The sequence below is a fragment of the Struthio camelus genome, chromosome 1, assembly GCF_040807025.1.
Source record: "Struthio camelus isolate bStrCam1 chromosome 1, bStrCam1.hap1, whole genome shotgun sequence".
In the NCBI taxonomy this organism is placed as follows: domain Eukaryota; kingdom Metazoa; phylum Chordata; class Aves; order Struthioniformes; family Struthionidae; genus Struthio; species Struthio camelus.
In genome coordinates this window covers 147027401-147054831 of record NC_090942.1, presented here as the reverse complement: position 1 = coordinate 147054831, position 27431 = coordinate 147027401, and the positions used below count along the sequence as shown (strand labels likewise).

The window sequence follows — 27431 nt, the reverse complement described above, 5'->3', positions numbered from 1 at the left end:
TTCCATCAGCATTATAAAAGAAACCCCACTGGCTGCTGACAGCAATGAAAAGTGAATGAGAGATTACTGAACTACATCTAAATTTAGGGTAGCTTAAGAGACCTATGTTTCAGTTCACCACACCATTTATTTCTTGACAGTTCAACTTTTCAGCATAATCCAAAGGATTTATTTTTAAATCTAGGCATGGATTCACATCACAAGGCAAAGATTTGACTTAGTCATTTGGATTTTTAACTTATCTTAGCTGTCATAATGGATCCACAATCAGTAGTTTGTAGCAGGTCTATTCGCTATTCAAAAGACCCACCCAAGCTCATGATTTTAGCTTTGTCCTTCTAACGTATCATGTTATGTTTTTTAAAAAAGTCCACAAAATCTAAAAAAAAGGCAAATTTATTTTTCAAATTTTAAAACATGCAGTATTAATTTCTCTGTAAAAAAAAATATGGCAGGTAACAGAGCAAACCAATTCAAATGAGGCAGATTTACCCTCATAAGTATAAGAATACCTCTGCCATTCCCTCAGGCAAAATCCTGAACCAAGCTCTCTCTTCTCGATATTTTAGGAACATAGACATATTTAAAACACTGAGGGAAGCTGGGTCTGTAGTTGCAAACCCCCTATGTGCAAACCCCAGCTACTCTACTCTGGTGACTGTTAGTTGGAACTCCTCTGCTGAGTCCCAGCAGGGCTAGAAGCCATCCTGAAAGTAGTGATCTCAAAGGTACTTTAGATGCAAACTAGACATTCATGAAGGCACAAGATGGTCTCCTTAAACTGCTCTCTGAAACAGTGAGGAAGCCAAGTATCTTTCAGAAGAGTCATGCGCTACCTGCTACTGCCCCCCTGGCTCCCTGGCCTCTCTGCCACTTAGAGATTGTGAGGTGTCTCTTGAGCACTGAACAATTTCTAGAAGAACATTGTATTAACCTAAATTAGAGATTAACAAGTAACTATACCAACTATCTCTACAGCTCCATTTTCAATTTACCTTGGCCAGTTTATTAGCATGCACAGCTTTCTTGACTCGAACAATGAAAGACCTTAATTTCATTCAAGGCTGTACAGTCTAACCCATAAGCCCATCTTCATTTTTCTCCTGTAATCACAAGACAGCACTGTTGGAAGCAACACAGTTCATCAATTCACAACTGGAAAGACTACTGCCTTCCAGCAGAAGGCATCCAAAACAGTACAGATGAGCAGTTAGAGGGGAATCCAAGAAGTGTCACTCTTTCATCAAAAGTTTTCTAAAGAAGGATCTGGTGAGAACTCAAGGCATTTGAAGTCATGATGAGCATTTGTTAAGAAAGCTTTACTTTGAACCCCTACACTGGGTTCCCTTTTTCTTTTCATCATGGGAGCAAAAAAGATAAACCGGATAAAAATTTGGATTCCAAACACAAAAGGAAGACAGAAGGAATAAGGGACTGCAGGAACCGCTTGGGACACTGCTGATCTGCTTGTATTGCAGGTGATCTATTCCATAAACCTATTCAAACGCCATCTTAAAAGCAACAGTTTTCTTACCACCACTACTCTCTGTGGAAGGCTTTTCCAGAAAGTGATGCCAACGATCAGAAACAAGTTTCTTATGTCTTTTTTCTTACTTCTTTCTCACTTCTAATGACTAGAAACAAGTCTGTAAGTAAACATATTTCTGGTGAGCTTGTTTCAATTCATTCTTCTGACAAAACTGTCTCCTTAAAAGCAACCTCACGCCTGTTTGTTTTGATTAAAGGCTATTGCTGGATATCATGATATAACTTGATAATAAACAGGAAAAATAAGTTGCCTATGGCTTCTACAGACTAGAATTGAAAGCAACATGCTAAAGATCCTTTTACTTTAGGGTAACAATGACAGCACTTGTTACCATCCTGCTCCACATCTCTACCGCCTAATGACTCTAACGCTGCAAATGCTTTCTTCTTAATGGCAAGAGCAAGGGGCAGCAGCTTGTCCATCATATGTACTAGTGCTCCTTTTGAGCATGGGAAGTACTTTATAATCCTCTTGACCCCTTTGAGTGAACTGTTGTATGAACCTGGAAATGACAAATTTAGGTACCTCAGCGCAAACACATTTTATATTTTATTACTTTTTCAAAATGCTGGAAACAAGATGACTCACCAGCAATCTGCCTTTGACCTAGTGTTATGCAGAGTAAGTTGAAACTCTCGTAGGAGAGGATATACAGCCAAGGCACTTGGTGATGGATACAATTTACAGTAAAAGCAGTGCTTCCTATGAAACAGGCTTCCCTCAATACAAACAAACAAAACCTGAGGGCTGAACATACTGTACAATAGTATTTATATTCAGAGAGAAGACTATGTAAAACCCACTGCTTCCTCGCTTCCAGATCTACCTCCTGAATGGATTTAAAGCAAAATCAGATGAATCTAGTAGTATAAACACTTGAAGTACTTATTACCTCTGGAGACCTGCAGGCCCTTTAAAGGGATTAGAGTTTGGTGTATCTGTGCCAGCCTTAACCTGCTTCCCCAGGTAAACGGCAGATAAAATAGGACACATGCCACAAAACTAACTCAGCCAAGAAATATAAAAGGCCAGTCGAATATCAAGGAGAAACTTCAAGGAGCAGGATCACATATGTAAAATGCTTTACGTAAGGATAGTACTCCATGTAGAGGATGCAAAGACATATCAGACAACCCCCACTGTAAGAATATGCAATAAGAATGACCTGGATGCTTTTAGTTTTGGGCATCACTTACTTGTCTATTAGGTTCTGATCAGCTACATTTGTGCAAAGCCACCAAAGTACCACCATAAATATCATGGAAGTTATCATTTACAGGCAAAGGAGCTGAAAAATGGGAATCTAAGGTACTATTATTGTTCATGAAGCACGAAAACAGCAATAACTGAACTTCCCTCTGAGGAATGATCAGGCTGAGTTCACAGGTTAGGCAGTCAGAAAAATAATCTTTGCACGTGGATAACGAACAAGCCTGACAGAGAAAATAAATATGGCTCCCCATAGTGCCATTTTTACATTCATTTTTAGAACAGAGTCACTTGTCAAAACATACTCATAGTGTGTAATTTTATTTTCAACACTTTGAGCTCCAAAACCAACAGAACAGCTTTTCTCTCTCTCCATTTGTAATCATCTTAGGATAGTATGCCACAAGTGGTATCACAGACGTTGGAAGACAGTATTTTGCATCTCAAAAGCTTGGCAGGCAAAAGTATTGAATAAATCAAACAATAATGTTCTTTCTTTCTGAAACACATTCAGACACAGAATACCATTGTCTACTGCAAGGCAGCTACAGAATCACTGCACGATGCAACTCATAGCAAAGTTGTGAGAACATGGGGGCTGCCAGACACAAGGCTGGTCAGGACTGCCACTGTCAACAGATTCGGCTCCTGCAATTCATTCAAAAAGGAACATATATACTAACTTGGATAAACCATTAATAAGATAAAGAGATGCTTGTAAGTTAGGGGTGGTAGTTCTTATTTTTTCAAGCTATGTCTGAGGCTAGCAGCAGTAGCAGCACCTTCTTTATTCTTTTAGTCACAGAAAACTAGATCAGCATGACAGGGCCAAACAACTACCAGTATAGGTTCCATCCATGATAAGCTGTCCAGGTTCATTCTTGTTTTTTTGGAAATCATTGCTCAGTTTTCATCCAATCCTTTCCTGCATGCGTTCTCTATTCCCTGCAGAATGCCTGGTATGTGATCATGTAACTCATGTGCTTACTTTCACTTTCCAACATTGAGACTGGGATAGCCAAATGTAATGCAATAGCAAGCAGATGTGATAGCATTTTAAAGAGAGTTTTTAAATATGCTACAATATATAAACTACTAATTCTGGACAGAGTTCTAATTATGCTACCTCTAGGATCAAGTTCCTTTTAAAAAGGGGCTAAAGCCAGGGCTCCAAATTCTCCTCTCAGGTATACCCATTAAAATCCAAAAAAGCTCATGTGTTAAACTGAGAACATAATGAGAACATATTTTTCTTACAGTATTTCTAATAAATCCAGTCATGTGAACTACGTCTTACAGTATCTTAATACCTCTTCCAAAAAGCCAGCTTGAATGCTTGGGAAAGGCAATGGGTTCTCTGTGTTTGACGTAATTGTTATAATCTTTACTAAAACCAGAGTTACTCAAATGTCGTCTTCTGGATTAAAAATTTTCAGAAGCGCTGAATGGCCCTGTTATTTTATAAATGTATTTGTTATTTTCTGTTTTTTTTCTCAAATAGTTTATGGCGTTTTCTTTCCATGGCTTGCACTCTTACCCTTCTCTTGTCACATATATTACACTATTATAAATACACACAAGGAGTATACATAAATATCAGTTTAATGCATGGCAATAGCTATGTGATAAATAATGGAGGTACACAATGGACTGTAAGCATATATGGGAAATACATTTCATAAGCAGCTTGGATTACCTCACCTGAATCTGCCCACAAATATATTTCCTGCTAATGTGGGAAAATATATGGTATTCTGAACACCTAAGAATGGCTATTTGAAAAAATCAACTTCATATCAGATTATTTCTTCCCCAGGTAAGTGAACATGTCTTTCCAGTTCTTACTTGTTTCTATGAGAAGGCCAAAATAGATTATCTTCAATTCTGGGCTATTATCTCTGTTTTTTAAAATAACAAAACTTTAATGCCCAGTATGTTGGGATGAGATTCATCCTAACTAATTTTATATGCCCATAGCACAGACGTCTACAGCTGAGCTAGTCATCAGAGGACCTCTTTGCAGTTCATGGGGGTAGGTAGGCACTTGAAGGACTTGATTCATTTGGGCAATTGTAGATATCTAGTTTAGGATGAGATAGATTCAGTACTAGAAGTGACTCCTTATTGACTGTACAGATATCACTGGGTGAGCAGCTTGGATATGGACCTTCATACTGCAGATATTTATAAACTCTGTGCTCTGCAAGATTCCAGGGACAGATGGCTTGAATCACTGGAAAATGGGACTGATGAACTTTTTGGAAGAACTTGGCATTTTCTGCCAGTCTTCGAAGTTTCCAGACAAACATTAAAGATTGTGTCAATTTTATTCATGCAAACATTTCCTTGCACTTCACTGAAAGGTTTTGCAGTGTTCTTGGATTACCAGTACACAAAGTGCCACTTTCATAAATATAAAGGGGAAAGGAGTACCTGTAAACCTCCAAAACACCCTGAAAAATAATTTGTTCATATTAAGTAAGGATTGACAGGGCTCTACAATATAAATTTTATCAACATTTTTTTGTTATGGATGCATTACTCCCAAGCAGCAAAACAGTAAGGCATTTATTTAGGGAGGTCATCCTGAGTCAAATATTAATTTATCTATAATGCACACCACACCTGGTGGCAAACTCTCCGTGTGTATGAATATGCACTCCCACAGCCTCCTCATCTGCATGTCTTTACTTCAGTGATCTAATTCTGAACTGCTCCTTGCCCTCAGTATCAGTAGCAGGATTTTCGATGAGAAGCTGGTGGACTTTCTGCTTAAGTCAGTGTTATGGCGCTTACATCCGGAAGAGAGAAACTGCCTGTAACTACCAAGTTCCTGTTCCTACCCTTACTGAACATTTCATTTCAGTGGAGGTTGGGGTGGTCCTCTCTCTTTCTCTCTCTTTTTCTCTCTCTCTTAAAGAGGTATTTAAGAGAGACTCTGATGAGTAAGATTAGTAGCTACCTTGTATTCTGCTGCCAGTGGATTCAAGTTTCAAACACCGCTGCATTGCCTGATAGAAGGTGGAATTTTAATTACATTGTGATTGAGGTGAAACTTCTCAGGCATGTAAGGAAGAATTTCAGTAGCATTGAGTGTGTGTACAATGAGATTTATGGGGTCAATAGCCCTAAACTATAAAGGTTATGTATTGAAAAGTGAAAGGCTAACCTGGTCTAGCTGAAATTCCAATATTATCTCTAATCCTCCAAACTTTGAGACTCTTTTTCAGATCTCTATATTACAGGCATTGTGCTTTGCTTCTTTTTAACTGATAGGAATCAGTATAAAGTCCTGGACATGTACGTGGTACACAACAAATTATCTTCTTTCATTATGCAGTTCCATTTTCAACTAAAAGTATGACTGAGAATAGATTAACGTACACACATATTAACTAAGTACCTGAGAAAATACTATCAAGAAGAGTTAGCAAGGAATAAATTGATTGATGGGCTATATCTTTCTTGATTAAGTCTGTGGGTTCTGAATATAGAAACAGTTACAGATTACAAGATGACATTTGCTGATCTGCTAACATTGGTTAAGTTCATATGTTTTCCCAATTAATTAACTGTTCACTTACTATCTCCCATTATAGCAATGCAGAGAACATTTTTTCGCTCTTTCAGATAAAAAATGATTCTTTTCAGATACGATGAAAGAATCTTCACAAGTTATCAAGTAAAATGAACAATCCATTATCACACAGGAGCGTAGGAGCATGCCTTTTTACGCAACAGAAATACCTTTCTTCATTATGTTTCTAACCTGCTGGTGAAAGTCTTCACAAAATTTAAATAATTTACCATTCCAAAATTTTCACTTCAAAAAATTTTACATAGTGTAAAGTTGTAGGTTTATGTTGTGCTTCTTTAGACCATTTTCCAGGTTAAGAAGAGTCAATCCTGGAGGCAGAGTAAGACAAGGAAATGTCCTGTCCTCTGAATACTTTCTAAAGATGCAATAGTCTTCCCAATTCCCCACTGTTTGGAAAAAAAGGATGTTTATTTTCTAACTGAACCACTAGAACTGTGGGACAGGGCATCAGATCGATCTCTCACTGTGCACACTACGTGATTTTTAGCTTGCTTCATAGCTCTGTTTCAGCCTGTTCCAATTAGCTTTCTCCAAGACGAAGCCTGGATGTGGTTTTGGGATAGATCACTCCAGCAGCTTTTCCAAATAAGTGTTATAAAAGCACCCCAATAGTTTTGACTCCCTATCAAGCTCTCCAACACAATCCCACCAGTTCTGCACACCTTTCTGCAACATCCCATCCCATCCCATCCCATCCCATCCCATCCATTCAAGCATGCAACACAAATCCTTCACCTTTCCGCCATCAAAACACCTTCCAGCAACCTGTGACATGGCACTTTAAATAAATATTTTGACTACTTTGATCTGAGAAAACACACACAAAAACAGTAATGTCTTGGGACCATAATTGCAGTGGAGACCAGGGCTAACTGCCATACAGGTGTGCACTTAGAATCAGTCTACTTATTTAGCAGTCAGAATAAATAAAGCAGCCAAACTGCATCTGCATACCCCATAATAGAAGTAACTGAATGCCTAGCCAAGTTCCAGGGATCCACATTTAAGAAAAGTGCCCAGATCACTAGGATTTGGAAATTCAAAGGTACATTGCTCACTGTCTTTCTCAGGTGGATCCCTCCATCCTTACCACTAGAATTGTTCTGTGGTTGCAGAAATAATCTGATATTTATTAGATGAAAAAAGAAAATAACAAGCCTTATGGCTCTGATTAGAATCTGGAATGTAAAAGCCTGAAGCTCAAATCCCTGTACCAACATGTACAAAAAAGGACTGGTTTAAAGAGAAGAGATACTGAGACTGTTTATTTCTCTCTGATTTTGACCAGAATCCTATTTTTAATCTGAAAAGCCTCTCATAAAAATTAACTGCAAATGACACGTTTCTGCAAGAAGTTTCTATTTCCTTAGAAAATTCCAGATTAGCTTTACGTGAGGACCACATGCTCATATGGACTTTAGATGTTGATGCTGATGAATTGATACTTTCAGCTGTAGAATTTAGTTATTCTAGTTCTGTACAGCTGGTGTTATTGTGTGGTGATGTGTTTGTCTTCTGACACCTCAGGGAGGAGGATGAAATGAATTTTCTACAGTCAGAGTGCCAAAGGGATAGTTTGAATAAGAAATGCTGCAATAGGACCTGCATAACTATGTCTTCTGGCATGAATCTAGGTCTTTTAGGTATTGTTTGCTAGCAGCGCTTACGAATTTAAAGTATTTCTTTAAAAATCTTTTAGGAAAATTACACCAAAGTTAGGCTTATTTTGACAGTTGAAATAAATGAGCCAGTTCATACTGGCTGATTTCTAGCCTATGTTCCTGATTCTGCCTTTCCCTTCACTTTTACAGGCTGGTGAGATCATTAATCCTTCTGCTCGTTTTCAGCTTGTCAGTCAATAATTACTTACATGGCATTATGTCTTTGTAAATGACAGCTGAGACAAGATCTGATGCGCACATTTCCTCAGCTTCCTTCTACAACACCTTCCTAAATACAGCTGATCTGAGGCAGCTGAAAGGACCGAATAAACTATATTTTATAATGATGCATTCACCAAGTGTGTCATAAAGAAGTTTTTTTGGAAGTTTAAAACATTGCTTTGTGGGAAGCAAGGACAGTGTTTCTCCTTCCATAGCATAATGAAATCGTAAGTAGCAAAACAGCTCCTGCTGTTGGACGTTATGGGGTAGTCAGCATTTTTTTCCTCTAAGGCAACTGTATCTGAAGTGTAGGCCCTCTGGCTTAAGAATGAATATCCAGTATCTGTAGCAGAAGCAGAAATACTGCAGAGGGAAAGGGTACCTACCCAGCTTTCAGTCTGGACAGGACTCATCACTAAAATTGGTGTGCTGCACGACTGGCTTAATTTCAATTTGATGCTTGGCGAATGTCTTTTTAGGTTATTATTATCTTATTAATTAGTTATTGTTTACTGGTTTGGAGTGTATCTATCTCTTCAAAAAGAAGACTACTTCATGTTAAAAATTCCTAAGGGAAAACTTATCTCACTGCACTCCAGAGAGAATTGTGACAGCTCATCAGCTTTTATTTACTGAGAAGTTATAGGGGTAGAAATCAATTTATTTTTTGAAGAATAAACATAATTTCTCTATTCGCTGTGAGAGGTGCTATCCTCATTTGTTAAAAATGTAGAGAAAATGTTGGCAAAATGCAAATTTAAAGAGCAAGTTTCATAGCAGACAATAACTTTCCTGAGAAAGAATGGAGCTGAAAAAGACTGGAACGTCATTTCTACAGGAGGATATTAGTTTAGCAATCTTTATGGCTGCCACCAGATCCTTTAGTTTGGCCTGTCATATTTCTACAGTGGTCCTTCTCACTGCAGTTTGTTGGAAAAAAATTTTAACTGATTCAGCAGAGGTTTTTCTGAGCTGTTTACAAAAATGAGAAGACAATGTTTCACAGTTTTAAGAAACTCAAGCTGTTAATACTTTGAGTAAATTATATGTGCATATCATGGCCTATTTACAAAACTGTAGGTTGGTTGGTTTGCTTAAGTAGTAAGTCTCTAAATATCCTAAGGCAGCTCTGAGGCAGCCGTTGTTGAGCTGACAGTCTTGTCTGAATAAACTGAGCAACCTTAAATACAAATAACTCAGGGAGAGCTGGGGCCACGCTGTGTCCTCTATAAGTATTTGACTTGAATGCAGTAGGGACCAAAGTGTTGGCAGAAATACATTTCAAGGTAGCAGAGGCACTGCCACAATAATTTGGAATTAAATCAAACAAAATGTTGATTTTCTCTTGAGAAAATGTGACGTGATAAATTCATGATACATTTCCTCACTGGTGCTATCTGGGCTATGTTTATTGTCACGAGTGCCAAGCTGCAGTGGGTGAAACAATTTCCTGTACGCATGTACAAACCACTGTGGAATACTTTAGGATGATAGAAGTTAGTTGAGTAAATATGATTAGAGTGCAATCACTTCATTTTCACTGTGTTATTGCTGTAATCCTAGAAGGAAGATTCATATGTGTGTATGAAGGAATGAAATTCCAGGAAAAAAGAAATCCACAATATCAGCTATCAACCAATATTATCAGAGAACTGAATTTTTCTATCCTTACTTTCATACTTTTCTCAGGGGAAATCTATCCTAGTGCACACCATCAACACAAGACCACTGAAGGCCTTTTGCGAAGGCTGGAATACTAGATACTGTAGTAATAGATATAGTACTATCTATCTAAATTACCAGACGGACTTCTAACATGATCTTGGCATGGAACGAAACAGCACTTTGTGATGCAGTTCTACTGAAGCTGAAAAGGACAAACATATGTGGTAAAGCGCTCCTGAAGATGAGAAAGGAAGGTAAAAATCAAGTCCCAAATCTATAAAGATATCATGCACATTAAACCCTAAGAAAAGAGTAGAACTTGATGTTGTAACTCAGAAGTCTCAAAGAGGGTGGGAAGACTGGTAAAAGCTTTCTCCTTCCCTCTCCTTTGGCTTACAGGAAAAACACATGAAGTGTTATTTAAAAACGGGAAAATCTCAGCCTCAGTAGCTGAAGCATTCTGAGTATATTCAGACTCAAAAAGCAAACACTTAGCTCATGTTTTTGCTTTGAAGGCAGTATACATATAGCACTTCCATGCAAGTCAGCGTCCTTCAGCCATTGTAAGGCAGTATTCCTTTAGACCGGCATCTCATACAAAGACTGAGAAATGATCAGGGACTATAGCCAGCATTACTGTTACAACTGTAAATACTTGACTCCCTCTTGTAATAAATCCATACTCATTTTATGTGTGCTCAGTGACATCCCATTTACTTTCTAAACGTGGTCAGTATAATACAGAAATGTTTCCCTTGGTACACCAATAAAATTGAATGGGATTGAGTGCTATAAACAACAAGAGATTCGATTTTGACCCTCAGACACAGAATTTGTGTCAGAATTTTGTGGAAATACCTAAACTTCCTAAACATCTATATTAAACTGTTATGTTAACAAAGTGAGTCCAATTAAAAAACATCACCACTACAGACTGGCTTTTAAAATGGCAATCACAAGATGCAAAATAAGTTTCATATATAAATTCTGGCAAAGCTGTATGCTCCCTCTTTAAGAATGTATTTCGTATTATGAGCATTCCTATTACAATTTTATTGCAATATTCAAGGTGTACTTAGAAGATACTGTTAATTTTTTTAAACACGGGTTTATTTGTTTGCCTCTTATTTTGCAATCACTCTTCCAGCCTCCAGATTCATTTCTAAAATTAAAGCTAGTGATATTTCCATATCAAAGTTTAAAATTAGTTTGCTTTGTAGGACATGCCCCTTGATCTAAAATACTTCATTTTAATTAGGGCATTTAATTTCCTCTAATGGAATCAGATTCCACTCATCTAATCCAAAACTGCTTTCTGAAAGTTATAAGCAGTGCATTTTCTCAGAACTAATCCTTCTAAGGCTTGTTCACATTAGAACATTGCACGTGTGCTGCTAAACTGATTTCAGATTGATCTACTTACACCACTGCAAAATGTTATTGAAGTTAACTTTAGCTGGGTTTGCCCCATTTTAGATCAGTTTTATTACATAGCTTAAAATTTTCTAATGTAGACCAGAGATAGATAATAAAAGATAATGTACCATTACAAGTATGTATTCAGATGAAAGACCTAAATGAAAATTGACCCACATTCCAGAGCACATGTGTTTGGATCTGCACAGCGTGGAGTTTGGGCTATGTCCCATCAACTTGTCTTTCATTCGTACAGCTTCCTTCTTTCCTTTGCCATCTTCTCTTCAACATGTTGCATACATGTAGACAGTGCCAGATCATGTTTACTTCTCATTAGCAGGACGTAAAAGATATTTCCTAGGAATATTTTGCATATGCTGGCTCCTTGTTAGAATGCAATTCTACCAGCATGCACACACAAACAAATGTAAATAGATTAGGTAGATAATTAATGAATGGGCATCTACTTTTTCAGCTGTAGCTAAAGTGATAGGAATTCCCTCCTCTTACTGTAAATTAATTTAAAATAAATGTTCTGGAGAAGGGCTGTCTTTATCAATTTTGTATGTTTCATCAGCCCATAAAAATGCAATAAATAAAATATATTATGATAAACTCTGAAGTACCTTCAGCTCTGTGCTAATTACAGCTCTCACAATGTACTAACATGGCAATAAAATGGTTTAAAAAGCTGCATACCTTGAAAAATAGCCAGGCTGTCATCCATTTGACCATTTTTACAACCCAAAAGACATGCTTGTAGAGCTCGGTATTCACTACTCCAGGGTCTACTACATTAGCAGTCACATGGCTTCCATTTGCAGTCAGAAGATGCTGTAGTCGATAGGTAAATAACACAAGGGCAAGTTTGCTTTGGGCATAGGCTCCGTGGGGTGAATATGAACATCTGTATAAGAAAAAAGGGAGAGAGGGATATGCCCAAAAAGATAATCAGAAGGAAAATAGCATTGCACAAACATCCATTGTACTGCATTTTCTGCAGTATCCAGCAAACACACAGCTCTACACTGAGCAGTCACAAGAAACACTTTATCACTAGTAGGCGTGCTGTTTGCTGTACTTCTAGTGATTACTCCATTAGATACAATGTCTGATTTACAGGAAAAAAAAAAAAATTACATGGTACCTAGCAGAATCTCTATGCCAAACTATTTTAACTGGCTATGTTGAGGCACCAGCCACCAGAATATCATCTTCTGGTGATATCATCTCCCCAAAACACTCCTCCCTTTCTCATGACCTTCTTCTTACATACACATAATCCCCCTCCCACCCAGTAAATCTGTCTCTGATCATACTACTCGTGGTTATTACTATTTGTACTGCAACAGGACCTACTAGTTTCTGATTAAGGCTCCTTTGTGTTGAATGCACTACAGATGAGTAAGGCAAGCATTGCACCTGCCCCAGTGGCACATCAGATTAAACACAGCTAAGGAGATGGATAAAAAGATGGGGCAAGGAGAGTTGCTGCCTATGATGTAAGTAACTGCAATTACATCATGTACAACTCTTTGAACAGAGAAAGCTGCCTGGGCTGGGCCTGTGCCAAACAGAAGGTACAGTGCTGATGCACAAATACGCAAACGCTGAGAGTTAGGGCAAATCATTACCTCTTGAGACTCCCATGCACCTCTCTCAATCTGGGTGCTGAATTTGCCTTTCTTTCGAGTCAAACTTTTTAGGAACTGCTGATTAGTTGTGTTCCACTTCATGCAGGCAGCACTGTTTTTTAAACGAGCGGGCTAGTTCTGGGCAGATTAACAGGCATGTCACATAAAATGCTCATCCCGAGAGGGGCCTTGGCATCACTTCCACAAACTCCTATTCCATGCCAATTCACTCTTGTTATTACTACAGGCCTTTCATTTAACCTTTGTGTGCTTAGTAGAGCCAGAGGTAATTCCTAGCATTGTAGGCAGTTCACAGGCAAAACAGGCAGGTGCCTGGAGCTACAGACTCCTGGGGGCAGCAAAACAACGATGATCCTCATCCTCTTTTGCCTATGCTGGAGCCTGGGGAGGTGTGCTACTTGCTGCTGCTGATAGGGAGACTGGGGTTAGAGCCTGCAGGGCAGCAACTACTGCTGGAGGAGCAAAGATAGAGGAGTACCCAACCAGAGGCAGATCTCTCTTTCCCAGCTCTTGCCTTCCCTCTGCTTGTTGTCCTGCCACTGTGACAGCAGCAGACTACAGCTTCATCCTTAGCACAACAAACATCAAAGCTAACGATGTTCCTGTTCTGCAGAAAAGCCTGCCCTGAGTTTTCTGTGGTTATTATTACATGCAAAGTTTTTATTATGCAGAGACCAAACAGTCAATATTTCTCAGAATTCTTTTCACTATCTCATTTTCATTCAATATCTAATTTATAACATTCTGTACACTTCACCATAGAAACTCTTGGATGCTAGCAAACAGGCTGGGTGTCTGCAGAGGTATAAGGCTACTGAAGCGATTTAACTGTTAGCATTATCTGAACGGACTCAGAAACTTGGAGACACTATGATATATCTAACAGCTCAGCTACAGGAAGTAAAAGACAACAGCATTAAATCTCCAGTTCATCTCTTCTTTTTTCTGCTCTATTCTTGTTCAAGAGAAACACAAACAAATAGGCAATGAAAGCATTATATAATTTGAGAGAGAATATAAAAGGACAGAAGATCATAAAAAGCCCTCATACCAACCAACGGCCTGAGCTGTTACATGCTGGATAACGTAGCTTCGTTATTATAAAGATATCACCTGTGCCTCAAGGTAAAATGGGCTGTTTTAAAAATAAATCACTGCATGACTATAAAAGTGACTTAGCATTAGCCAGGGAATTGCAGTTATATTTTAAATTCAGTAATGTCCATATCCTCATCTGAGACACTCAGAACGTCACTTTACGCCTCATGCACGTTTCAACCCTTTTAACTCAAAAGGCCAGATCCTCAGCCACTACTAGCTTCCCTTGTGCTGCAATACAAGGCAGATCTAATGCTACCCATGGCAAGTGCTTATCTGAAGCAGCCTTCATGATGCAGCCTGGTGCATCCTGGCATTTCTCCACCAGTGCCACCATTCCCTCATCAGGGGAGAACATAAGCTAGGGCATGGGACGAGACTTACTGTATTGAATTACAGTGATCTTGTTTGGCAAGCAGTTCACAGAGAAGCAGGGTTAGGGACTACTCTAACTTGTTCAGTCTGGGTCTAGTCTGGCCTTCAATAACCCTCAGGATCTGCATAGAAGGACAGTGAAAACTCCCCATGACTTCCCATTCCCACATGCTGTGTGAGTGCTGTTTTAACTTACCTTGTGGCAATGAAGCACAAACTACAAGGACCAGATCCTCAAAAGACTTATGCTTTGCATATCAGGGAATGATATGCAGGGAAACATATGTGCTTCATAGGTTTCCTATGTCAGGGAAACATGAGTGCTTAGAAGATATAAAAAGCCATCCAATCAGTATGGAAGCCTTCTATATCACAGTGCAGAGATGCAAATAATTTCCAAGGCAGCAGGGAATCAGACTTCAATAGTATACTATAGAGATGAAGGATGTAAAACTTGATACACAGAGTAGACACTTTTGACAGCACCCCCATGCTGTTTACCTGCACTCTTTCCACTTTTTGTATGCATATGTTTTTTCCTTTTCAGGAATCTGATATTACTGGACTATATGAAACAGAGGAATAATCTGTGACACAGAGTTGATGAGTATTTTAGTTGAACCACTGTTTTATTTGTGAGGCCCAGTCTTATTAAGCTTATTCTTTGCTTAACATTGTTTCATGATAGTTAAATTACACACTGAAAAAAAAATGGTTACTTAGTTTCATTACATCTAGTCTTGAGTTTAAGAATCTGAAAAATGTCTCATTTCCTTCACGTATGCTCCTGTACCATAAGTGCATCTCCCATGCACATACTTGTATTCCTACACGTGGAATGACCTGGCTTTAAAGCCTATGCATCTAGATCTAGTCTCTCTCTATGCTCTTTCTGTATATTTTCAGCACCGAATGAAACTATAGTTATATGTTAAATAATGCAATAACGTTGGCAACATTACACATTTCCACATCCCCTTCCTTTTCTGAAGTCTCTAAAAGCCTTTTAAAATGTGTGTGTATAGAAGAGGCTAAATAACGTACAGCCAGCAAGTAGCTTGCCAGCCAGCTTCATTGGCACAGCAGTGTATGAGAGGTGCCTGCGACGTCTGGCTTGCTGAGGATTCAGGCTATCAACACCTCGCAGTGAGGGCAAGCTCTCAGTCAGAGGAACTGTCCTTCCTAACTGCGGGGCCAGGCAAAAGACTTGTAGCTTCCAGCCAGATGGTATATACACTTGCTGGCAGGTCAGCCAGAAAGCCAGGAGATACAGGTGATCAACGGCCTAAGTATCCATCATAATAAATACTGTCCAGCAGTCTCTAGCTAAGCCAGATAGCACGTCATGACCATGGCTGGCCACTGCATAGTCAGCAGCTGGCAAAAGCAGAGCAGGGAAGGTAGCGAGCATGGATTTGGTGGGAAGACGTCCAGTGGGAAAGAGTGGTGTGGCTGACAACCAACTGGAGAAGCTCATGCCCATCCACTCATTTGAGTGGGCCTCTCTGTGGCCCACAGTGATGACTCTTCCTACCATGGAAAGGAGTCTCCTCTGGGGGGATGTCCCCTAGAGCATTTGGCCCTGTTGGTGCAGAAGAAATAGGACAACTCACAGTTCACTAAATGGAAACTGTAGGAAAAGTTAAAGCAGACAGAATTTAATTAGTTGCTTTGAAACCCAGCCAAGCAAGCAGCAATATACAATACCTTCTTCTTCTTTTAAAAAGAACCTTTCATTGATTCTGTCCCGACGAATAAAGGATCAGGATAAGGCAGGTTATACATTTTCTGTACCAATAACTTTTAGCAGAAACCATTATTTTCATTTTAAGATTTTTTTGCAGCATAGACTGACAAGCTTGAATTTTCACTGCAAAAATTAGGGATGAGAAGAGAAAGGAGTTATTTTGTATTTTTGCCAAAACAAAATAAATAACTATTCAATTTTGGAGTGAATGCTTTGTGGTTTGGTGATTTTTTTCTTTTCCCAAGTAGCTTCCATCAGAAGCCGATTTTACAACTCTTCCCCATTGTGCTGTCTCCAGCAGCAGTCTCCCTGGCATGCTGGGGCAATGTATTTGTACACAGCAATGAGAAGCCAATTTTCAAACCGGAGCCTGCAGTGGCTAATTAGGTGCTTAAGCATGGACTCAGACATTATACAAGTTTGAAAACTGAATCCTGGTTTACCACTTCCCGTGACTACCACTTTTTATTCTGGTTTCTCTTTTGGCTGGCTTTAGTCGGTCTGTATTCTGTTCAGATCTCCCATCATAGTCCAATGGTATCAGGCTTAGGCTACAATATTAAATCAGCTCAAGGGACCCACTGAGTAACGGGGGAGTCAAAATTGCTGATCAGCACAGCCTGTTTTCTCTGTACCAACCATGTACAGACTCCTACACTGCAGTCTATTTTTTCATTTTCATTAACAATTGATTTTTGCCTTATGCATACACGTGGAAGGAAGCTGATACACACTGACTGGAAGAAGGGCACAACAATTCCACCCTTTCCTTTCCCCACCACATCTTACTTGAAGAAAAGGCTCAGAAGCCATGTGACTGTGCCGAGCAATATACAGCTATATTTAACCTGGCTGGTGCTAGCAGTACGATTTTTCTGACATGAACCTCTTTTACACTGCATTTGTCTTGTATATGACATCTCCTCCTCATCAGTCATCACACTCACCAATTTCCAGTGTGTTAATCTGGCTGGAGGGCAGAGTGCACTAAGATCAAACTGCAGAACAACCAGATCGTCATGTGCTCCATTAAAAGAGAAGTGATGCAAAATGTGGGTGACATGCTGGAGTTTCTAATGAAAGGCCACACAAAATTTCAATATCTGCCTTAGGATGAATCAGTGAATCAAGCAAAATACAGACTTGCTGTGTTAAAAAAACTTAAGTATTTTAATGATTTATGTATTAATCTTGCAATACATCATCACCATTGCTTAGTCAAGAATATAAAGACTATTATTAAATAGTCATAAAGCTTTCATAAACTTAAATTTTCTTTGTCTAGGGAGTGTAATGCAAGATTTTTCAAGACTTCTGATAGATTTTCCAGTTTGTTTTAAGGCAGCTACAGAAATATATTGCAGAATATAGGTATGTCTTTTCTGGTTCTCATAAGCATTTTTTTCTGTCTTTTTACGATAAACTAAAGCCTGAGTTCTAAATATTGGTCCTTAGATTTATGCATATTTCCTGACTGTACTACAAATATTTATCCTGTGTACACTTTTCCTAAGTCTCATCTACTGTGATTTTTCCCTCAATACAAAAAAAAGAAAGTACAAAGATGGAGAAAAGACAACTGGAGAAATTAGAATATTGCCACTGAAAAATGATGTCTTGCTAATTGAAAGAAACAAACATACGCATTAATAGAACAGATCTAAAATCTAAGTAGTTCACATATATACTTATTTAGATTGTGTTATAGTTGTATTTTGTACTGTAGTTGTCCTGCTGCTAATCGCAGCTACCGGTATAGCCTGCTGCGCAGTTACCTATTTCACATACATGCCTGGGTATCTTGGGTGTCCACTGGCCAATTATGGGCCAATTACTTCTTCAGGTATATTTTGTGCATTTACTTCATACGTAACTTTTTTTTAAAAAAGTGATTATATATTTAGAAATATTTATACATATAAAAGTAAAAGCAGCCTTAGCATACCCCCTTATGTCTGAACTCAAATGCACTGGCCACAGTAATTTGAACCAATAAGCACTCAGATAGCAGTGACTCCTGAAGTGCTCTCTTAAGCCTGTGATGGGCACACTGGAAAGGAAAAACACTAGACTGATAAATTAAATTAGTGGTTCTACACAAGCTGAAAAGCAAACACTTCATGGGTTAGTTGGCAGCAACAGGATTACCTGACCAGCCAGAGACAAGACTGCACTTTTCCAGCCTGCCTGGCTGGGTATATTGTGCTGACCCACAGACAAAGTAATGCCTGAGACTAACCACATCTCAGAGCTTCTCCCTCTCCCTGCAGTGAGCCACTCCATGCGCTGCTCACACATAGCCTTGGCCAAAACTGAGTTTGGTCTGAAATCTTTCAGAAAGTGATAAGATAGTATTTTTCTTCCTCAAATTAGAGGATAAGCATAAAGGTAAAAGCTCAGAGCTGGGAGACGCACTCTTTAAGAGGTATATTGCTGCTGATGGTCTATTAGCAGTAGTTCACTTCTCAGGAAGTCAATGACTCCTGGCTTAGGCTTCATACAGAGTTCAGTAAGAGCCACAAGCTGGAAGCTCCTCCTTTTCTCAAAAAGCCATTGCTTCCCAACTTTCAGTACCTTGCTGCATAAATGCATGGCATTCAGTGACTAGCCCCTTCTTATAACATGTAGGAAATGTAGAATGAACAAAAATTAAAGGACTTTAGAGGACTGCAGCTAGTGAAGGAACCTAGAAGGTTCATATTATTAAAAGTACTTCTAAAAGGTAAAATTAGCAGGGGTTTGCCATGATGAGCATTACTGCCATCCTGATGGAATGAATGCATCATTTACCCATGGCCGACCTCTCCTCCTAATGTAGGCAGGTGAGATGTCAAGAGCCTTTCTTCTGCGCTACTGATTGCCTTGCCGTGTGCAGCTCCATTACTATGTGCTGAATATAAATTCTCAAATGTATGAAACATGCAGCCAAGGAGATCAGAGCTCTGAAACCTACATTCTGTGTCCTCGTGACCCTTTTGAGTCAATGGGGAAACTTAACTGCCACATATCTTTTTGTATTATCTCTGGGATAATCTGGATCTCATGTAATTGAAGATTGACACACATGTTTTCAGATTATCTCTTGCATTAAATCAAGAAGAGCTCTGAGGCACTCTCCACCCACTTACGAAGAAAGTTTCCTCACTCTCCTACAACAGAGCTTTTAAGTTCAAAGAAGCAAGATGTCTTCTTATAGTTTCTTCTCTCCTTCCATAGGAACACAGATAGAGGCCTAGTAATAACCTGAGCAATCCAAAATCTTATTTCCATTTTGATAAAATCATCTTAAAACCAGCTTAGTGTTTGCAGAGCAGCTGCAGATTCTGAGTTTCTGGGAGTGAAAGGGAACTGTAGAGCCTGTTTATGTATAAGAAAATGCTGCCATTTAAAGTCCAGCCTAGTCACCAAATGTAATAAGTGGATTTTCACTAGACTATGTGAAATTAGTCGATCTATGTGAAAATAACATAAGCTTTCATTTTGCTATAGGCCAAACCTACTGCACTACCTTGGACTTGAAGAGGAACCGAACGTGTTCTACAGGCGCAAATGTTCAATATACTGAAGGACTGGCCTGTCTTACCAGGGGAAATACAGCTTGAACGTGCACAAAGACTACAAAATCTCTTTTGCTCACAGATGTCTGTAACTACTTTGTAGAAAGCTTCTGTGGACAGAGTGATGGCATAGAGCAACAGAAGATTATCAACTCTGACACCCCAAAATAATTTTAAACATCAGTTTTTGTTTGTTAAAGCAATCTAGTAACTTCTGCTTTCTCAGTGTTTCCTTACATACTTAGGAGAAGAACACCACAGCTTCAAACAGACATAAAACTTACTAAATCCCAGTAACTGAATTAAGAGAAGGAACAAGCTAATAAACAAGTAACACATCTCCTAAAATTAGTCATGGAAAGTCTTCCCCTTCTGCTGGAAGACACCTAGGTTAAAGAAGAAATACAATTGAAATGCCAACAGGTACAGGAGAGATTCAAACGTGTAAGTTCCCTGCACCCATGAAATGACTGGTTGTCCAGATGCAATGGGAAAGGCCTTAGTTTATGTGAGATTGTATGTTGCTACAGGCCTTCAGCCACTTTTAGAAAAGATATGGGATATAAATAAGTGTATGAAAATAGCCTGTAAAGGAGGGTGTTTTACTTCAGAAACCTAAACAAGGAAACTAGCAAACAGTAAAAGCAATCCAGTAAGATGCTTCTCTTCTTTATCTGAGGGTTGTTAGGTTATGGCCTTTTTTCTCTGCATCATTTTGGTTTGCCATTAAACTACATTTGCTACAAAAAAATTCTCTTCAAACTGCAAGAAACTAATAACTAACTGTGGCTCACCGTGGTCTGTAACCAGCACTACAAACTGGTTATTTTCAACTGCCTTAAGAGACAGTGACAGTAATCACTTTCTCCACCATCCAGCCTTAAAGCTGTTTTTTAAATTTCCCAATATTATGTCACCCTGGAACACTCTAAACAGGGCTCTGCATTATTGGTAATGGAAAATTAAGTATTTCCTAGGTAGGGGCAGGGCCTGGGGCCAGAGCCCATGAAATCTCAGTGAAGAGCACATGAGATCTCTTCCCCTTACATAACACACCAGAAATGAAGTCACACAGGCGGTCCAGGACACACTAACAAGAAGTTTTGTGACCAAACCCTGAAAAATCAACATACAGTCACAGAGCTTCTCTGCTTCTTCAGCGCTTGCTCAGTGGCCTTGCTTCTAGGGCAGCTCCCTGGCAGCTTAGGCTGATGCAGGCTGGCCCTGGGACTGTCTTACTCTCCTCCTCCTCCTCCACCACCTCCATCACGCCTGCTCACCCCATCCCTCCCACATGGGCATGCGGCTCAACTCACTGTTATTCCAGTACAAAGCTGAACAAACCTCTTTAATCAGTCCAATATAGAATTGGACAAAAACAGGTTGGCCAGAGCTCTCTGGAAAAAATAATTAAAAGATGCACCTAGACTGACAGATTGATTGACTTTTGGTGGAAATTCAGATACTGAAAAACCACTTTGAGCTGAGAACCAAAATACTTTATGTAAAAATTAGAATATTTTAATTTGGACATTTCTGCAGTGCCATGTTACAGCTAGCATCACGATTAAAGGCTCTTAGACCTCTCAGAAAGCTACAGTGATCCACAGGGCACCTCAGCCTTTATCCTGCTTGGGAAGCTAAAATAGTGCAGTGTACAATTGGTTCTTATTTCCCATTAAGGAAAATGCAGTGCAACCGCAGCACCTTACACATAATGAGAACAGACGAAATGGAGCAATGAAGCAAAAACTATCATAAGACATTTTAGCAGTACTAGAACTACTGTGGGCTAAAATATTTTAGTTTTACAATGACTTATTTTATTTAGAATATATATTTTTTTTCCATAGAAAAACACAATTTTTACAGAAAATTCTGTTTGGTCATAAGACCTGTTTCTGGTCTTTTGAATAGACTAAGTTTTACTTTCCTGTAAGGAAAGGTTTAGGGTGAGGAGCAGAGAAGAGGTTAAGAGTTACCATTTTAATTGCAGAGGCAGAAATCTGCCTTTGAGTCCCTCCACTACAGCTTCTCATCCTAATGCACTTGCTGTATCAGGGCTGTTTGGTTGCAAAGAACTAGGAGCAATAACATTGCTGAACCCAGAGGAGATTTGCTGAAGGCAAGCTGAACATTTTGACTGCATCCCTCAACATATTATTCTGGGGATTTACAGGCAACTGTGCTAGCTTTCCCCAGATACACTACACAGCTCAAAGGATAACACTGCTGAAAAGGTATTGTGAGAATGGTGGGAGCTGAAGCAATTGAGAGGACATGCTAAAAAAATTTGAATAAGTGCCCAGAATTGAACTCCAAAGCTTTTAAGCTTCACTCAGCCTTAATGAGTGTTTCTGCTCATAGGGAGATGTTAAACTAACCTTCACCTCTCAAGGGTGACAATCTATCTCTGCTCCATATTCTCTGCAAGTCCCTTTTGCCTTCTCTGTCAGACTAGCACAGTACATTAACTTTCAAATTATCATTGAACTGTCTTGTTGTTTCAGAAAATAGCACATGTATGAGATCCATTGTCTTTTATGCTACCAAGAGTGGATTTTACCCATTCAGCCCACTGAAGAGGGAGAGGCTGAGTAGCAGTAATACTCATATTATCAAATACCTCCAAACACATTGCATTTTTGAATTTGCTTAGAAACTTTTCGTCCTATTAAATCATTAGCTGTTATTAATAATGCATCATTAAGACCATGAATCCCTTTTAGACAAGAAGCAGTTTAACATTGTGACCTATAAAATAGCTATATTTAATTTTCCAGAATACATTAAATTCTGGTATTATCTTTGTGATTCTGGTGACACATTATTATTGTTTTTTTCAGAATAGCAATGAACCCTAAGAGTATTTTGATTAGATAGAACAAAAGTACACCAATAAATTTAAAATTAAAACTTTCAAAAGTTGATATTTTGACAAAAATTTACCTTCATTCTGCACTGCAGGAATGGATTTGGATTACCTGTGGCTTGCAACAGAGAAAAGACACACTACATACAAACTTAAATCCCATTTTTGGACTGATGAGAGAAGTGGTCTTCTGATAAAATAGCCCCCCTTTTTTTTTAAATTAATTCATAATATTTGAGATCTGTGCCTTCACCAGAACACTAATTTTCCAGGCCACCAAGTCAATTTTTGCAATTAACACTAATTGCTGCAAAAGGAAGGGATCATTTTGCCAATCAGCAAATCCTTTTCCACTTATACAAAAAATCTTCTGCAAAAAAAGACTAAAATATCATTATGTAGATGCAGTAAGCATTTGAATATTTATACCAGTGAATACATAATCATCTAGCTATACACAGTAAAGCTTGGAAGCATGTTGCAGGAAGGGCACTTTAACTGAAAACAGCAGCATGCAGTACTTAGTATTTGGTCCTGTCAAGAGAGTGTAATTCATCTAGTAAATAGAATCATAACATACAATAAAAGCCATTGTGGGACAGCTGTCTAAAAGATACAACACAAACAAAAAATCATATTCCCAAATGAAATAGAATCTATAATAACGTGCATCTTCCTGTCTAGAAAAATCTTTTATGATTACCATTTCTATCATTTTCACATAATTTTATTAATTTTGTAGTAGTACTAATTGAACTAGTCCAGAGACACAACTCTCTATATGTCACTGTGAAAGACCTCAGTAATGACTAAAATGTATTAACAGATAAAAGGGAAATATTTAAAATCCCTCTTACTTCATTTTATAAATTTTCATTATTGTTTATAAAAATAGAAATAAAACAACAATATTGTGCTACTATTATGCTACACCAACTTCACATCTGCTTTTGCTTGAATTAAAGAGAGTGGAGATTTGAACTTAGATTCCACAAATTCTCCCATAAGGAGAGAGTTAAGCAGCTACAGGTGGCAGATCAGTCATGAAGAGGTACAGGGGCCATTTGGGAAGTTTCCCAAAAGTGTTCATTTTTAACAATACTGACTCATAAAATCATTCAAGTGAAAATGTTTAAACAAATGTCCAAATAAAAAAGTGCTTTGAAACAGATGAAAGCATCTTACTTCAATAGGATGAATTTTAAATTAAAGGTCTGGAGTTTCAGTTTGATCAACATTTTACTTCAAAATATTATTACAAACTAAATTTGAAACAAAATATTTTGAGATCACTGAAATAAATGTTTTTGATCTGAAAAAATGTATTAATATTTCACAAAAACATCTGATATTTTATTTTTCCATTGCTATTCATGGATGATATTTTCAAAATCTCAGCAATACTTCTGAGACAAAATCTTCAACTTTTCCCTCAGATTTAATTGCGACTTCATTTACCAGCAAACATCAGATACACACGGGAAGCCATGATGAAGGAGACTATTTATCCAAGAGCAAGAGGTATCCAGACACTTTGCAAGACAGATTTTCCCAGCAGTGTGCAACAGCCTCTGCTACACCCCTTATGAACTGCCTAGCAGAAGAGATTAACCGGAGCTGCCTCATCTCCCCAGCATCCTCTCTCATTCTAGGCAGAGCTGTTTGCTCAATCTGACACCAGCTAGGATGCACATGATGCAGCTGGGATTTCTGAAATTTCTTTCACTTCAATCTCTGTTGTCCCTGATATGATTCATGCACTGGGGCTACAGGGGAAAAAGCACAGAAATTACCTGGGGACTGCATCAGCTTGGAGAATTACAAAAAACCATTAGCTCCCTTTGCAGTAACAGTGCAGAGGAAGGAGAGCAGAGAAAGTGTTGTTCCTAAATGTACAGGAGACCTGGACCAGAAAAGGAGCTCTGTTACTGTGGCTGAGGAGTTCATAAATCTGTGATTCACAGCATTACAGGCCCCATTTGGCAAGCAAAAAGAGAAGAGGATGAAAGGTATAGTTAGTCATAGAGAAAAACCAAGACAGAAGACACAAAGATGCTGCTAACCTCTGGGAAAGAGAGGACATTTGAGTGAGTATGACACAAGGGAAAGCACTTCTACAGCTAGGGAAAAGGAATAAGGTCTTTTTTTCTTGATTTTTTCCTTAAGTTCCCTCTTTCTTTGGTAGGCAGAGTACTTGAAGGAGAGTCCTCTATCCCTGTCTTATAAGAACACCATGAATTGTGAGGTACTGTTCAAGTCTACCTGAAATGGAGAAGATGGCACTATGTTCTGAAAACATTTGCTAGAAACAGACAGCCATGGTCTGCTGTGGCCATATTTTTTTTTCTCATACTTTAGGGTATTATTTAAGTCGCGCAAAAGAGGAATAAAAAGCATGAGAGTTATGCTGTTCTACTGTTAGAGTGCAAATTGTATTAGTCGGAATGCAATTGCTTGAATCACCATTGTTGAAATGGTTGCAGAAAGTGTTTCTGTTAAACTTTCACCTTCTTGAAAACAGTAGTATTCGAAGTAGGGATGAAGGAGAACGATTTGCCTTAGGGATCTCCTTGTCGACTCATGTGATTTCTGTTGAAAATGATCTGGATCTAAAAGACCACAAAAAAGTGTTTGATGTTCTTCATATATCCTTCAGCAAAAGAACTGGGAGAACAGTCATTGCTCTGGTGAGTTTGTATTTCCAATAACACACATGGAACAAGCTCTGTCCTGCCTTGATGTACCCATGCTATGTCTCTTTTAGTGGTGTGCGTGTGTGAGAAGAGGATGAGCAGGAAGGGGATGAAATGACATTTGTAGGAAAGAAATTGGACTGGGGTTGGGGAGCAGAAGATAAGAGAAGAAACGGAGAGAAGAAGAAGAAATTAATTGGAGAGTGGAAATAAAAATGAAGAGAAAAAAGGATGAGATAGGGAGGGAAAAAGCAATGGAAAGAGAAACACTGAAAATACAAAGGTGAAGATGAACCTATGAATACAGAAATCAAGTAGGTAAGCATGAAGGGAGAGATAACAAAGGAAGAAAATAATTTAACAGCCAAGGAAAAATCAAGAAAGATGTAAATTAATGCTCCTGCGAAAAAGAGAAAGGAGAAATATGGGCTAAATCAGAAAGGTGAAACGGTAGAAAACAAATGAAAGAGGAAATGTGGAAGATACTAGCACAAGCTATATTTAATATTATTCCTGTCCCTGCACTGGAACTATGTCTTATCCCATTGCCCTGTGGTCACTGTGATAAGGATGACTTCTGAGTTCAAATCAGAATTCTGAGAAGCAAGAACAAGCAAAATAAGTTCAGGAGCTATGGCCACAGCTGTGATTGGACACCCAAAGTCTCCGGAGTGGGAGAATGATCCTATAGAAAATCTGTGATAAAGCAGAGAACTAAACCTCCATTTCCTCTTCCTTTATGTCAACACAGTCCTCTGCCTTTCCTTCTCTGTTGTGTTTGATGGATGGATCCCTCCTCTGCTACCATTACTCACCTCCAGTTTGGCCCAACCAAAATCTGTGAATGATGATACAAGGGTATGGTAAACAATTCAGTCCACTGCTATTAATAATTTTCCAGCAGAAAGTCCCCTTTCTCCATTATGAGTAAATGACTCCAAATTGTTTTGCTGCCTTCCCGTGACCAACCAATCAAGGAACACAGACCCAAGTCGCAAAACAAATTATGGCCAACTACTGCAACTCAAAATAAGGAAAAAACCAGTATAAGACTTTTAAAAAGATTTCACATTGACAAGAACTGCGAAAATGAGGGATGCCATCACTGGAAAACTATGGCAATTCATGGAACATTGTCATATCATAGTGTTTACCATGGGTGTCTCTATTGCATCTATTAAAGCTCTTAAATATTACTCTGAATCACAAGGTATCTCCAGGGTCTCATGATGTAGATAGTGTCTGTGTATGGTACCTTGCAACAGTCCTCCAGCGTTGCTAAGCCACTCTCTCACCCTGCAAGCATATTTTCAAACATGAAAATAATCTCACTGTCTTTAGCAGCATCATTTATGAGAGAACTAACAATTCTCCCATGTGGAAGCCTATCAGCAGTTAGGCTTAGAAAAAAAAAGGGAGCATGCTCTTCCAGCTGAACCAAGAAAAGGTTTGAAGCTCAAACCACAGGAGCTCTTGAAGCCACTGGTGCACATATATGCTTGTATACATGTATGGTAGCACTACCAGCTCCCAGCTATTCCAGACATCACATGGAGAAGAGGGTACAAAATCAGTCACGTTCTGTCCTCCTTTATGTCTCTTCTTACATCAATAAAATTGAAATGCAAAAGGGTAGGTATGGGCATAAAAGCTGTGGGTAAATGTCACTTTTTTGTTATTTTCTGGGGGCAGTTCATCAGATTGGTCATGTTCACGCTCAGCAACAACTTTTCTAACGGAAACATTTCTGGTTCCTTTAAAATATGAGTTAATAATAATGAACTACAGATAAGGATGATCCCAAGCTAAAGAGGCACAGTACAAGGTTTTGCTATAATCAAGGAAACTACTGTTATCTAGAGACCCAGAACAGCCACATTTAATTTTGCATTCTGCACTTTACCCCAAAGAAATACTAATTACACTCCCCTTAGTCCCCTTGCGTGCTGCCATCCAGCACACCACATCAGAAACAATGAATATATACATCAAGGGAAGAGTAAGGGTAATTTCCTGTGGTTGTTTTACAGGCAAGAGATTAAACTGCTACTACTCTGCAGAGTTTAAACAATGTGCTTGTAATAAAACTGATGCCCTGGTATGTAATCAGAAGT

At 38.7% G+C, this 27431-nt stretch overlaps 1 protein-coding gene across 6 annotated transcripts in view; it reads right to left on the bottom strand.

Annotated features, from left to right (window-relative positions):
* ZBED1 (zinc finger BED-type containing 1) overlaps nucleotides 1-27431 on the bottom strand; it is a 180701-nt gene that overhangs the window by 24415 nt on the left and 128855 nt on the right. For all 6 annotated transcript variants that reach the window (XR_011136614.1, XM_068922158.1, XM_068922140.1 and 3 more), the window contains exon 6: nucleotides 12020-12227. Coding sequence is in view for 5 of the 6 variants with exons in the window: in XM_068922158.1 (XP_068778259.1) it covers nucleotides 12020-12227 (208 nt within the window). In the remaining variant the exon portion in view is untranslated. The remainder of the gene's footprint in view (nucleotides 1-12019; nucleotides 12228-27431) is intronic.